Source organism: Pristiophorus japonicus, chromosome 2 (genome assembly GCF_044704955.1).
Source record: "Pristiophorus japonicus isolate sPriJap1 chromosome 2, sPriJap1.hap1, whole genome shotgun sequence".
Taxonomy (NCBI): Eukaryota; Metazoa; Chordata; class Chondrichthyes; family Pristiophoridae; genus Pristiophorus; species Pristiophorus japonicus.
The window spans coordinates 272767912-272782522 of NC_091978.1; the positions used below are offsets into that span (position 1 = coordinate 272767912).

Genomic DNA, 14611 nt, shown 5'->3' on the forward strand with positions numbered 1-14611 from the left:
TGACTATCTACTGGTGGGATATTTTTAGTGACCTCTTCCATAAAGACTGATACAAAATATTTGTTCAGAGTTTCTGCCATCTCCATGTACCACATCACTAATTCATCGGTTTTGTCCTCTAAGGGACCAACATTTATTTAAGCCACTCTTTTCCTTTTTATATACCTATAGAAACTCTTGCTATCTGTTTTTATATTTTGTGCTAGTTTACTTTCATAGTCTATCTTCCCTTTCTTAATCATTTGTTTTAGTCATTCTTTGCTGGCTTTTAAAAGCTTCCCAATCTTCTGTGCTCCCACTAGTTTCGGCCACTTTGTATGCCCTTGTTTTTAATTGGATACCATCCTTTATTTCTTTAGTTAGCCATAGATGGCTGTCTTTTCTTTTACACCCTTTTCTCCTCGCTGGAATGCATTTTTCTTGAGAGTTATGAAATATCTCCTTAAATGTCTGCCACTGTTCATCAACCATCCTACATTTTAATCTATTTTCCCAGTCACTTTAGCCAACTCTGCCCTCATACCTTTGTAGTCTCCTTTACTTAAGCTTAGTATGCTGGTTTGAGATCCAACTTTCTTGTCCTCCATCTGAATTTGCTATGATCACTCATTCCAAAGGGATCCTTTACTAGGAGATTGTTTATTAATCCTGTCTCATTACACAGGACCAGATCTAAGATAGCCTGGTCCCCTGGTTGGTTCTGTTACATACTGCTCAAGGAACCCGTCCCTTATGCAATTTATGAACTCCTCCTCAAGGCTACCCTGATGAATTTGATTTGATCCCCAACAGCACTAGCAAACCCCTCCGCTAGGATATTGGGCCTGGTTCTGTGAGGTGCAACTCTTCCAGCATGTACAGATCCCACCTCCCCCAGAAATGGTCCCAATGCCTCAGGAAACTAAAGCCCTCCCTCTTATTTCATCTTTGCAGCCACATATTCATCTGCTCTATCCTCCTATTTCTGTACTCACTAGCTCATGGCACCAGGAGTAATGTCCTGCTTTTTAATCTCTCTCCTTTACTGGGTGGTAAATAGGAAAATACATTCTCTAAAGCCTCAAATCCTTCACAAAAATAAAACTCCATCTGAATTCTCCTCCCCCCAAAAAACAACCAATTCCTTTTAATGCCCATTACAAAATAGTTCTGCCACTTTAAGTAGAGTCAAAGGGTTGTTGCTAACCTCTCTTCCCCATTCCCCTCAATTACCACCCCATACCCATATCAAATAATTACTGACACTATAACAGTTTAGGTAAGAGCTGCTGGCCTTTCCTCCTATCCTTGAGGCAGATACCACATTGAGGAGCTAATTTCAAAAAAATTCTTGGGAGATGGGCATCGCTGGCAAGGCCAGCATTTATTGCCCATCCATAGATGCCCTTGAGAAAGCGGTGAAGGCCCTTCTTCTTGAAGCACTGCAATTCATCACGTGAAGGTACTCCATAATGCTGTTGGATAGGGAGGTCCAGACCCAGCGGCGATGAAGGAACGGAACAGCGCCGTATGTCCGAGTTGGAATGGTGTGTGACTTGGAGGCAATGGTGTTCCCATGCACTTGCTGCCCTAGTCCTTCTCGGTGGTGGAGGTCACCCATTGCGAAATGCTGCCAAAAGAGCCTTGGCTGCAGTACATCCTGTAGATAGAATCATACAGCACAGATCGAGGCCAACCGGCCCATTGTGCCTATGCTGGCTCTTTGAAAGAGTTATCCAGTTTGTCCCACTCCCCTGCTCTTTTCCCCATAGCTGTGCAAATTTTTCTTTTCAAGTCTATATCCAATTCCCTTTTGAAAGTTACTGAATCTACTTCCACCACCCTTTAAAGCAGTGAATTCCAGATCATAACAACTTGTTCTGTTTATATATATCTATTAAAAAGCCTCCTCATCTCCCCTCTGGTTCTTTTGCTAATTATCTTAAATCTGTGTCTTCTGATTATTGGCCCTCCTGCCAGTGGAAACAGATATACTTTATCAAAACCCCTCATAATTTTGAACACTTCTATTAAATCTTACCGTAATCTTCTCTGCTCTAAGGAGAACAATTCCAGCTTCTCTGGTCTCCTCACAGAACTGAAGTCCCTCAACTCTGGTTTCATTCCAGTAAATCTCCCCTGCAAGTAGTAGACACAGCAGCCACGTTACATTGGTGGTGGAGGGAGTGGATATTTAAACTGATAGGCAGGATGCCGATCAAGTGGACTGCTTTGTTCCAGATGATGCCAAGCTGAGTGTTGTTGCAGCTGCAGCCATCCAGGCAAGAGTATTCCATTATACTCCTGATTTGTGCCTTGTAGGTTGTGGACAGTTAGGAGGTGAGCCAGTCAATGCAGAATACTCAGTCTCTGACCTGCTCTAGTAGCCACGGCATTTATGTGGCTGTTCAAGTTAAGTTTTTAGTTAATGGTGACCCCCAGAATGTTGATGGTGGGGGACTTGCCAATCGTAATGCTATTGAATATAAAGGAGAAGTGGTTAGACGCTATCTTGGAGATGGTAATTGCTTCGCGCATGTGTGGCACGAGTGTTACCACTTATCAGCCCAAGCCTAGATTTTGTCCACGTCTTTCTGCAAATGGGCATGATTATCTGCTTCATTACTGAGTTATTCCGCATGGAGCTGAACACTGTGCACCATCAGCGAATAACCCACTTTTGACCTCATGATGGAGTGAAGGTGATCGATGAAAATAATTGGGCCTAGACTGGTGCTCTGAGGAACTCTTGCAGCGATATCATGGGTCATGAGATGATTGACTTGACATCTGGTAACCACAACCTTCTTCCATTGTGCCAGGTATGACTCCAGCCACTGGAGAATTTCCCCTGATCCCCACTAACTTTAGTTTTACTGGGGCTCCTTGGTGTCACACTTGGTCAAATGCTGTCTTGATGTCAAGGACAGTTCCTGCCCTTGTGTGCTGTGTATAACAATGTGTCTTTACATACATAGCATTCATTCATTTTAGTACTTTGGAGGTTAATTCAGGATTTCTGCTGCTGGTTTTACTGGGAGCTCTACTCAAAATATGGCTTAGCACTAAGTAGATTTCTTCATGGGAGTATCCTTATTTTGATGTTATGAAGAGATGGATGAGGCTATATTGGAGGCTGCTAGTCTAGCATCTCTTCCCTATATGTCGATACTCACTCATCAGGGTCCACAGATCAATAAAGTCTGTCTTAGGCATCCCCACAGCACGAGAAGGCTGCATAAAGAGAGGAAGTGGACAGCAGACCTTTCGATACATAAAGGTTCAATTGCCAAATGAAGTCACTTAACATCTGTCCGTGCTTCCCCCACACTCTTTCACAAAATATCTCACTTTCCAAGAGTACTGCCATAAGACATATGTTTACATTTCCCCTGCCATCATCCAACTCCCAGAAGTTGAAAGCAGACACAGAAATTAACTCACGATTCTATGTGATCAAGATAACTTTACTTGAAAAAACATCTCCCTTTCTACAACTACTTAACACAGTGACCACCCTTTTTGCAGGCTGATTTACTTTACTTCCTAATTTACTACCACAAAAGTCTCCCTGAATGGCATGAGGTTGGGTAACGGGTGACCAAGATGGTTCCTCGGGAACCTTTAGAAGTCTGAGTTGACTCTCATCTCAGGGTAGCTGGTGTCTCAGCAGTAGGCAGGGCCCATGTCTAAGCTCCCTCAAAGGCATTGGAGGGGACCTTAAGGAAGTGGGCTCACTGCCACTTTCTGAAAAGACAGAGAAATCTGTGCCCAATCCTTGTAACCCATTGGTGCGGAGCACAGGCTTGGTGGTGTTACTGGTTGGTGTCATCACAGACCTAATAATTCCAATGAGCTATTGGAAGCACATTAAAAATGTTCTGTTCAAGGATCACATCCCTAACTCGAAGGGCGGAGAGGCCCGCAGCTTTCCTTTCAGTGAAGTTGCATGCACTGTCATAGTGGCCGTGAAATTCCTTGGATCTGCTTTAACTTTTCACCATACTTCTGGTGATGTAACGCCAGTGAAGAGTGAGCAGATCCGAGGAATTTCACAGCCACCATGACAGTGCAAGCAACGTTACTGAAAGGAAATCTGCAGGCCTCTCCTCCCTTCGAGTTTGGGATGTGAGCCAGGTGCTGGAAGAACAATTCTCACTAGAATAAGTCTGTGGTCAGGTTGTGGGAGTGGAACAAGGACTAATTGTTAGGTTGCTTTGTAGGAGGGAAGGTGTAATTTTTTTTTGTTGTGAAAACATCAACAATTCATCAGTGTGAATGCCATTTTAAATTTATTTTTCAATTTAAGAGGATGTCAAGTAAGCAACAACACTAAATCTCAGCAAGGCAAAACAAACTTTCCAGAAAAGTGCGGGTCACTGGGCATTAAAGTAACTTTTGAGGCTGAGAAAAGGTTTTAAAGGAGGGCTAATAGTCAAAACATTTCTCTAAGCATCACAGGGACCCAAGGGCTCATGAGGACTTTGATGCAGGAAACAAAAAAACAGACATTCCACAGAGCTGCAGAACTTAGAAGCGGAGTCATGGGAGGGGGAGGCACTCACGCTGCTATTTATGTATTTCTCTATGGCAACAAGGACCATAGGACTCCGGAGCACTTCCTAAAATAGATTTATGCTGCATGGAGGTATAGACCAGAAGACAAACTAAAAGAAACCCATTTAAATTGAAAATATTGAAAATAGCTGAAAGCTGAAACAGTTTGCAGGGGATGCCTGAGTTTTGGAGGGAGCAGAGTGCGGAATCAGACTGAGTTGAGGGGCGCGACAGCACCACCAATGTAGAAAATACATATTGCAGGCATTACCCGTTTGCGAGTTCACAGCTTGCATCCTCCTTGTGCCCCCTGGTAACCTCGACATGCTCCCCTCCCCCCCAGTTTGGGAACCTCTGCTCTACAGCAACTAATTAGTATTGAGATGGTATTAAAATTCTATAAATACCAAAAGATATGCAACTTTCACATCATGCATGAGAGCAATAATGCACAGAAATGGCACCTTGTTAAACCATGGCAATTTTTAATTTGAAGAATATCCCCTGAACTATCTGGATATGCCACAATATCATTCACGAATCCGTGACTGTAGCTAAGGTAGCAAGTATGAAGTAGATTTCTATAATCACATAAGAATTCCTAATGACAGTCAGTATAAGTGGTAACAAGGCTAACAACCGTGGCTAACAAGGGAACTTAGGGATAGTGTTAAATCCAAGGAAGAGGCATATAAATTGACTAGAAAAAGCAGCAAACCTGAGGATTGGGAGAAATTTAGAATTCAGCAGAGGAGGACAAAGGGTTTAATTAGGAGGGGGGAAATAGAGTATGAGAGGAAGCTTGCAGCGAACATAAAAACTGACTGCAAAAGCTTCTATAGATATGTGAAGAGAAAAAGATTAGTGAAGACAAATGTAGGTCCTTTGCAGTCAGAATCAGGTGAATTTATAATGGGGAACAAAGAAATGGCAGACCAATTGAACAAATACTTTGGTTCTGTCTTCACTAAGGTAGACACAAATAACCTTCTAGAAATACTAGGGGACCGAGGATCTCGCGAGAAGGAGGAACTGAGGGAAATCCTTATTAGTCAGGAAATTGTGTTAGGGAAATTGATGGGACTGAAGGCCGATAAATCCCCAGGGCCTGATAGTCTGCTTCTCAGAGTACTTACGGAAGTGGCCCTAGAAATAGTGGATCATTGGTGGTCATTTTCCAACATTCTATAGACTCTGAATCAGTTCCTATGGATTGGAGGGTAGCTAATGTAACCCCACTTTTTAAAAAAAGGAAGGAGAGAGAAAACAGGGAATTATAGATCGGTTAGTCTGACATCGGTAGTGGGGAAAATGTTGGAATCAATTATTAAAGATGTAATAGCAGCGCATTTGGAAAACATTGACAGGATCGATCCAAGTCAGCATGGATTTATGAAAGGGAAATCATGTCTGACAAATCTTCTCGAATTTTTTGAGGATGTAACGAGTAAAGTGGACAAGGGCGAACCAGTGGATGTGGTGTATTTGGACTTTCAAAAGGCTTTTGACAAGGTCCAACACAAGAGATTGGTGTGCAAAATTAAAGCATATGGTATTGGGGGTAATGTATTGATATGGATAGAGAACTGGTTGGCAGACTGGAAGCAAAGAGTAGGAATAAACGGATCCTTTTCAGAAGGCAGTGCAGTGACTAGTGGGGTACCGCAAGGTTCAGTGCTCGGATCCCAGCTATTTACAATATACATTAATGATTTAGATGAAGGAATTGAATGTAATGTCTCCAAGTTTGCAGATGACACTAAGCTGGGTGGCAGTGTGAGCTGTGAGGAGGATGCTAAGAGGCTGCAGAGTGACTTGGACAGGTTAGGTGAGTGGGCAAATGCATGGCAGATGCAGTATACTGTGGATAAATGTTAGGTTATCCACTTTGGTGGCAAAAACCGGAAGGCAGAATATTATCTGAATGGTGACAGATTAGGAAAAGGGGAGGTGAGGTGCAACGAGACCTGCGTGTCATGGTATATCAGTCATTGAAAGTTGGCATGCAGGTACAGCAGGTGGTGAAGAAGGCAAATGGCATGTTGGCCTTCATAGCGAGAGGAATAGAGTATAGGAGCAGGGAGGTCTTACTGCAGTTGTACAGGGCCTTGGTGAGGCCACACCTTAAATATTGTGTACAGTTTTGGTCTCCTAATCTGAGGAAGGACATTCTTGCAATTGAGGGAGTGCAGCGAAGGTTCACCAGACTGATTCCCAGGATGGCATATGAAGAAAGATTGGATCGACGAGGCTTATATTCACTGGAATTTAGAAGAATGAGAGGGGATCTCATAGAAACATATAAAATTCTGACAGGATTGGACAGGTTAGATGCAGGAAGAATGTTCCCGATGTTGGGAAAGTCCAGAACCAGGGGTCACAGTCTAAGGATAAGGGATAAGCCATTTAGGACTGAGATGAGGAGAAACTTCTTCACTCAGAGAATTGTGAACGTGGAATTCTCTATCACAGAACGTTGTTGAGGCCAGCTCGTTAGATATATTCAAAAGGGAGTTAGATGTGGCCCTGACGGCTAAAGGGATCAAGGGATATGGAGAGAAAGCAGGAATGGGGTACTGAAGTGCACGATCAGCCATGATCATATTGAATGGTGGTGCAGGCTCGAAGGGCTGAATGGCCTTCTCCTGCACCTATTTTCCATGTTTCTATGTTTCTAAGATTTGCTTGCAAGTGTTTGGAAATTGGTGATTTTCCCCCGACCCATGAAGGTTGAAGGATCCACCTTCTCCTTTTAAAATTAGCACACAGATTTCAAAATGTTACAGGGTTGATTTCTGACATTGCTAATGAGCAACTTACAACCTTGCGACTGTGCAACTATTCTGAAAATGATCTCCTTGGCCCATCCAGTCTGAGCTTCAACTTACATTTGGACTCTGCCATAGTTGACACGTTTTGCTTGTTCTGGCTTGGTCACGTTTTTCACAGGTCATTGTGTAGCAGCAAAACACTCCATGGGGGAGGGAGAAAGAAGGAAGTGAAAAAAACCTCCATAGCCACTCGGCTCCACAGAAATGAATCATGGAGCAGCTTTGAGGAAGACTGCAGAGAGATCATTTTTCCAGACTAGCTTTTCTTTCGAGATGAATGTGCAGTGCAGAAAGAGAATCAAGGAAATCAAAATATGGTTTAAAAAAACATATAAGGGCCAAAGTTCTTTGGCTCCGTTGCACCAGCATAAGTGCAGAGGTGTGAGTGCCAGTGACAGCTGCCTCTGACCCCACTAGAGAACTCGGGTGTCAGGACAAGGCCACATAATAACAGGTTAGGTCTAGCAGGAAACAATTAATAGGGATTGACTGTGCATATAACATCATCATCATCATAGGCAATCCCTCAGAATCGAGGAAGACTTGCTTCCACTCTAAAAGTGAGTTCTCAGGTGGCTGTACAGTCCAATGCGGGAATTACAGTCTCTGTCACAGGTGGGACAGACAGTGGTTGAAGGAAAGAGTGAGCGGGTGGGACTGGTTTGCCACATGCTCCTTCCGCTGCCTGTGCTTGATTTCTGTATGCTTTCGGCGACGAGACTCGAAGTGCTCAGTGCCTTCCTGGATGTTCTTCCTCCATTTTGGGTGGTCTTGTGCCAGGGATTCCCAGGTGCCGGTGAGGATGTTGCACTTTGTCAAGGAGGCTTTGAGGGTGTCCTTGAAATCTTTTCTCTGCCCACCTGGGGCTCTCTTGCCATGTAGGAGTTCCGAGTATAGCGCTTGCTTAGGGAGTCTCATGTCGGGCATGCGGACAATGTGGCCCGCCCAATTCCCACTGTAAAATGGCAGTGTCTAGCAATGTAAATACAAACTATTTTTGTACATATAAACTTATTTGTTTCCTTGATAGATATTTTACTGAAACTGATCATGAAGAGACAAACAACAGGACTTCCTGATACTCAGCTACAGGATATGCTGAGAGGAAAACTGCGCATTCTAGAGAATGACTGTGGAGAGATCGTAGCCCTCCTTAGTGTAAGTCACAGTGCAGAAGATTTTTCTCTTTGCTGCGCACCAGGCGCAGTAAAGAAGAATAGAGAACGGGAAACCCATTTTGTTAGGTCTCCGTCTCCACTACGCAGCCCTGGAATTTCCTGGGGAACCCCAATTGAGCATAACTGGGTCTGCACCTGCAGTTAATACAGACCCAACATTATTATTGAAATATGACGGGTGTTCCTGCTTCGCCTTCCAAAGCGTCCTCTCCCCGGGGCACCCAAACTCTAGTTCCCCAAAAGCTGGTGCTCAGACTGGCATGGAGATCCCCTGAGGACTGCGATCCCGGTGTGGCGGGGGGTGGGGGTGTAAAAGAAAGTGAATCAAGAGCAACTGAAGGATGGAAGGAGGTCGCAGGTAAGGTTATTTCCTTAACTCATCTTGTGTTTCCAGGAGGAGTTTCGGGGCTTTCCAGCAGTTCTTTTCTTCTAATTAACTGCCCACAGCCCCTAATCTGCCTTTCTCCCCCGTTTTTTTTTTAACTAAGCCACTATACCTTTCCATTAACGCATTCACCACAGTCTTTAAATCATTAAAGTAACGGAGGGGGTAGTGCGGTTGATGTTGTGTATATGGGCTTTCGAAAGATGTTTGGCAAAGTAAGACATAATAGACTTATTAGGAAAATTAAAGTCCATGTGATTAAAGGGGCAGTAGCTGCATGGATACAAAACTGGCTAAGGGGCAGAAAGCAAAGAGTAGTGGTGAACGGGTGTTTTTCAGACTGGAGGGAAGTATACAATGGTGTTCCCCGCGGTTGGTATTAGGACCACTGCTCTTTTTGATATATATTAATGACCTGGGGCTAGACTTTACACTTTTGTGCAGATCGCCCAAAAATGGGCATTATTTTCGGCGTGGGCAGTAAAAATGGGTTTTTAGATCGCCGGCTTATCGCCAATTCTCAAAGCCCCTTGTCTCCATTTTTGAAATTGGGCATTACCGCAAGTGATATGAAATGGGCGGTAGCATTAAATCTCTCTGACCTTCTGCCGTAAAGTGTCACCGTCCTTGGCAACAGCATGGCAACGCTCGATTCCCGCAATTCAGGAGGTCAAGGGTCATCATGACATGCGCAGAAGAGGAGACAGAGTGAGAGGGAGCTGAGAGGAATTGAAAGCGTGTGTGGCTGTGGTGTTTGCTTGTTTGGTTGTTGTCGGAGGCACGAGGGAGATTCACCAGCAGCAAGAACATAGTTAGCACCGAGTTTTTGTCCAACAAATAATATACAACATGGAAGGGATGGAGGAGGCCCTGGAGCTGGTAGCCAGGAACACTGGTGGCAGAGGGCTCCCAGTGATCCCGGAGCGCCGCAATGCACCCCAAGGTGCTGCACCCCCATTGCCAACGACACATGAGAGCCAGCAGCAACATCTTGCTTCTGGCTCGGAGCACAATCCCACCTCGGGATCGTCCTCTCCTGTATCCGTCCAAGCAGCGGTTCTGCCGTCATCCCCTGCCCCTCCCCCCTCCCCAATGAAGCATCGCCTGAGGAGCTTCTCGGCCAAGCGGCTTCGAGTCTGGAGTGGAAGGGGAAGGGGTAGAGGTGGGGAGGAGAAGCGGGGGCGGGGGGAAGGGTTGGTTTTTACATAAATAATGATGATTTCAGACAACTGTTTGGTTTAAATGTTTTTTATTTAACAAAACCTTGTTGCGCATTGGCTCAGATAGCTGCACTGTTACACGCTGGTGATTCCTTAACATCAAAAGATCTAATTACACTTAACTTCAATAAACTTAAACTTTAACTATCATCAAGGAGATGCCCACCATTGATGTATGACCTGCACACTCAGCAGTGTGTCAGCTTTGTAAATACCACCAACGTTCTTTCAGGCAAAGTGCTCATTGATGAGCTCCTGACGTAAGGCTCTTGCAACTATCATGCCACCACGGTTTACAGGTGGGCGAGGGCATGGCTTCAGCGTCAGCCTGATTGTCAGCGTCCACCTCTTCATCCTCCTCTTCCTCTCTCTGGTGAGATGGACTGTCAGACACTTCAGGCAATTCTTGTCCCCTCCTGATAGCCAAGTTGTGCAGCATGGAGCACACCACCACGAATTGAGCTGTCTGCTCAGGGTGGTATTGGAGCTCGCCTCCTGAGTGGTCCAGGCATCTAAAGTGCTGCTTCAGCACCCCAACGGCTTTCTCCACAATATTGCGAGTGGCTCTGTGGCTCTCGTTGTATCACCTCTCAGCATCGGTGTGGGTGTCACACAGGGGGGTCATCAGCCAGGTGGCGAGGCCATATCCTTTGTCACCAAGCATTCAGCATTGAATGTTAAACACGTCAGATACAGTGCTCTCATGCAGGATGTGAGCATCATGGATGCTGCCCAGAAATTTAGCATTCACTGCCATAATAATTTGCTGGTGGTCAACAACAAGTTGCACATTGAGGGAGTGAAATCCCTTGTGGTTCCTGAAAACCTCTGCATCCTGAAAATGTGCCCGCATCGCGATGTGCGTACAGTCTATTGCTCCCTGCAGCTTGGGGAAGTTAGCAATTCGGTAGAATCCTAAAGCCATCCATGTCTGAGCCTCCCTGGTCTGATAAAGTCCATCCTGCATGCGTACAGGGCTTCAGTGACCTGTCCAATTCAGCAATGTGTGGCATGCTGAGACAGACCGCAAATGTCGCCAGCTGAGTCCTGAAAAGAACCCGAGGCGTAGAACGACCATGCCACGGTGACTTTGACCTCAACGGACAGTGCAGTACTGATGGTGCTGGCAGGCTGCAGATCTCCTCTTATGAGCTGACATACCTCAGTGATAACCTCTTTGTGGAAGCGCAGTCTCCGAAGGCAGGTGGTGTCGGGCAAGTTGAGGTTAGACTGCTTCTCCTTGTACTTGCGGGGGGTGTAACGTCTGGTCCTCCTCATCAGTCTGGCACGTCTTACATTGGGCATATAATGCTGTGGAGCAGCATCTCACATCTGTAGCATGTAATTGGTCATCAAGAGAGGGTGAGAAAGGACAGGCCCCATTGCAATAGTTATCTGTTTTAGTCCGATTGGTCACAAACAATGAATGTCCTGATGAAGATACCTATTAAATTCCAATTGTTCACAGTATGATAAAGATGTTTGGTCAGATGTTCACATCACCTCCAAAGAGCTCCAGAGTATATCCAAACTCCCCCAAGGTTGAAGCAGATCAGCCTTTTAAATGATGTGACATGTGACTTAGAACATGTCATCCATAACGCTGTGAGTAGTTCCGGTTAGTTCCATTTTTTCCGAGCAGTTTTTTGGGCGAGCGATATTGTGGGCGAGACGTCTGCGAGGTGGTGAAAGTGATGCTAGGTGATCTCCTGGGCGTTAGTTTCGGCAAATGTGATCTTTACGACAAAATAAAGTGGACAATTGGTATTATTGAATCTCGGCGTTAATTACGTGCGGAAACTAACGCTGGATGATATGGGCGTTGATTTCGGCCATTCTGATGATTACGCCCCAAAAAAGTGGGCGGGTGGTATTATTTTTTCCCAGCGTTACGCACATGGGGAATGTAACGCTCAGCGATAAGTGTCCAAAAAATGCCGTCAGCTTCCATTTTGTGACTAAATGGGCAATATCTGGCCGTTATACGTCATTTCAGCGTTAAAATGGACGTTAAGTGGGTGTTAAGCATGCAAAAAAAGTGGAAAATCTGGCCCCTGGACCTGGGTGTACAGGCCAGAATTTCAAATTTTGAAGATGACACGAAACTTATATGTCGTAAACAATGGGGAGAATAGAAACAGACTTCAGGAGGACATTAGACTGGTAAGATGGGTAGAGACATGGCAGATGAAAGTTAATGCAGAGAAGTGTCAAGTGATATATTTTGGTAGGAAGCATGAGCAATATGAAATAAATGGTACAATTTGGAAAGGGGTGCAGGAACAGAGCTTCTGGGGGTGGTATGTGCACAAATCTTTGTATGAGGCAGGAGAAGTTGAGAAGACTGTTAAAAAAGCATTTGGGATCCTTGTCTTTATAAACCAAGGAATAGAGTACACAAGCAAGGAGATTATGCTAAACATTTATAAAACACTGGTTAGGGCCCAGCTGGATTGTCATGTCCAATCCTGGGTACAACACTTTAGGAAGGATGTCAAGGCCTTAGAAAGGGTGCAGAAGAGATTTGCTAGGATTATGGACTTCAGTTATGTGGAGAGACTGGAGAAGCTGGGGTTGTTCTCCTCAGAGCAGAGAAGGTTAAGAGGTGCTCAAAGTCATGAATGGTTTTGATAGAGTAAATAAGGAGAAATTGTTTCCAGTGGCAGAAGGGTTGGTAACCAGAGGATACAGAGTTAAGGTGATTGGCAAAAGAACCAGAGGCGACATGAGGAAACATTTATTTTTACACAGCGAGTTTTGATCTGGAATGCACTGCGTGAAAGGGTGGTGGAAGCAGATTCAATAACAACACTCAAAAGAGAATTGGATAAATCATCATCATCATAGGCAGTCCTCGGAATCGAGGAAGACTTGTTTTCACTCTAAAAATGAGTCCTTAGGTGGCTGAATAGTCCAATATGAGAATCACAGTCCCTGTCACCACCTTGGGAAAAAAAACAGTAAAAGGGAATATTATTTGAATGGGGAGAAATTACAACATGCTGCGGTGCAGAGGGACCTGGGGGTCCTTGTGCATGAATCCCAAAAAGTTAGTTTGCAGGTGCAGCAGGTAATCAGGAAGGTGAATGGAATGTTGGCCTTCATTGCGAGAGGGATGGAGTACAAAAGCAGGGAGGTCCTGCTGCAACTGTATAGGGTATTGGTGAGGCCGCACCTGGAGTACTGCATGCAGTTTTGGTCAGCTTACTTAAAGAAGGATATACTAGCTTTGGAAGGGGTACAGAGACGATTCACTAGGCTAATTCCGAAGATGAGGGGGTTACCTTATGATGATAGATTGAGTAGACTGGGTCTTTACTCGTTGGAGTTCAGAAGGATGAGGGGTGATCTTATAGAAACATTTAAAATAATGAAAGGGATAGACAAGATAGAGGCAGAGAGGTTGTTTCCACTGGTAGGGGAGACTAGAACTAGGGGGCACAGCCTCAAAATAGGGGGGAGCCAATTTAAAACCGAGTTGAGAAGGAATTTCTTCTCCCAGAGGGTTGTGAATCTGTGGAATTCTCTGCCCAAGGAAGCAGTTGAGGCTAGCTCATTGAATGTATTCAAGTCACAGATAGATAGATTTTTAACCAATAAGGGAATTAAGGGTTACGGGGAGCGGGCGGGTAAGTGGAGCTGAGTCCACGGCCAGATCAGCCATGATCTTGTTGAATGGCAGAGCAGGCTCGAGGGGCTAGATGGCCTACTCCTGTTCCTAATTCTTATGTTCTTATGTTCTTATGTCACAGGTGGGACAGTTAGTCGTTGAGGGAAGGGGTGGGTGGAACAGGTTTGCCGCACGCTCTTTCCACTGCCTGCGCTTGAGTTCTGCATGCTCTCGGCGATGAGACTCAAGGTGCTCAGCGCCCTCCCGGATGCACTTCCTCCACTTAGGGCGGTCTTTGGCCAAGGACTCCCAGGTGTCAGCGGGGATGTTGCACTTTATCAGGGAGGCTTTGAGGGTGTCCCTGTAACATTTCCTCTGCCCACCTTTGGCTCGTTTCCCATGAAGGAGTTCTGAGTAGAGCGCTTGCTTTGGGAGTCTCGTGTCCGGCATGCGAACAATGTGGCCTGCCCAGCAGAGCTGATCAAGTGTGGTCAGTGCTTCAATGATGAGGATGTTGGCCTGGTCGAGGATGCTAATGTTGGTGCGTCTGTCCTCTCAGCGGATTTGTAGGATCTTGCAGATACATCGTTAGTGGTATTTCTCCAGAGACTTGAGGTGTCTACTGTACATGGTCCATGTCTCTGAGCCATACAGGAGGGCAGGTACTACTATAGCCCTGTAGACCATGATCTTGGTGGCAGTTTTGAGGGCCTGGTCTTCAAACACCCTTTTCCTCAGGTGGCCGAAGACTGCACTGGCGCACTGGAGGTGGTGTTGAGTCTCATCGTCAATGTCTGCTCTTGTTGATAAGAGGCTCCCGAGGTATAGGAAATGGTCCACATTGTCCAGGG

General features: G+C 45.3%; 1 protein-coding gene across 1 annotated transcript in view; it reads left to right on the forward strand.

Moving 5' to 3' along the window:
* LOC139246167 (SH3 domain and tetratricopeptide repeat-containing protein 1) overlaps nucleotides 1-14611 on the forward strand; it is a 182535-nt gene that overhangs the window by 26062 nt on the left and 141862 nt on the right. The window contains exon 3 of the mRNA XM_070871392.1: nucleotides 8398-8525. Coding sequence (XP_070727493.1) covers nucleotides 8398-8525 — 128 coding nt within the window. The remainder of the gene's footprint in view (nucleotides 1-8397; nucleotides 8526-14611) is intronic.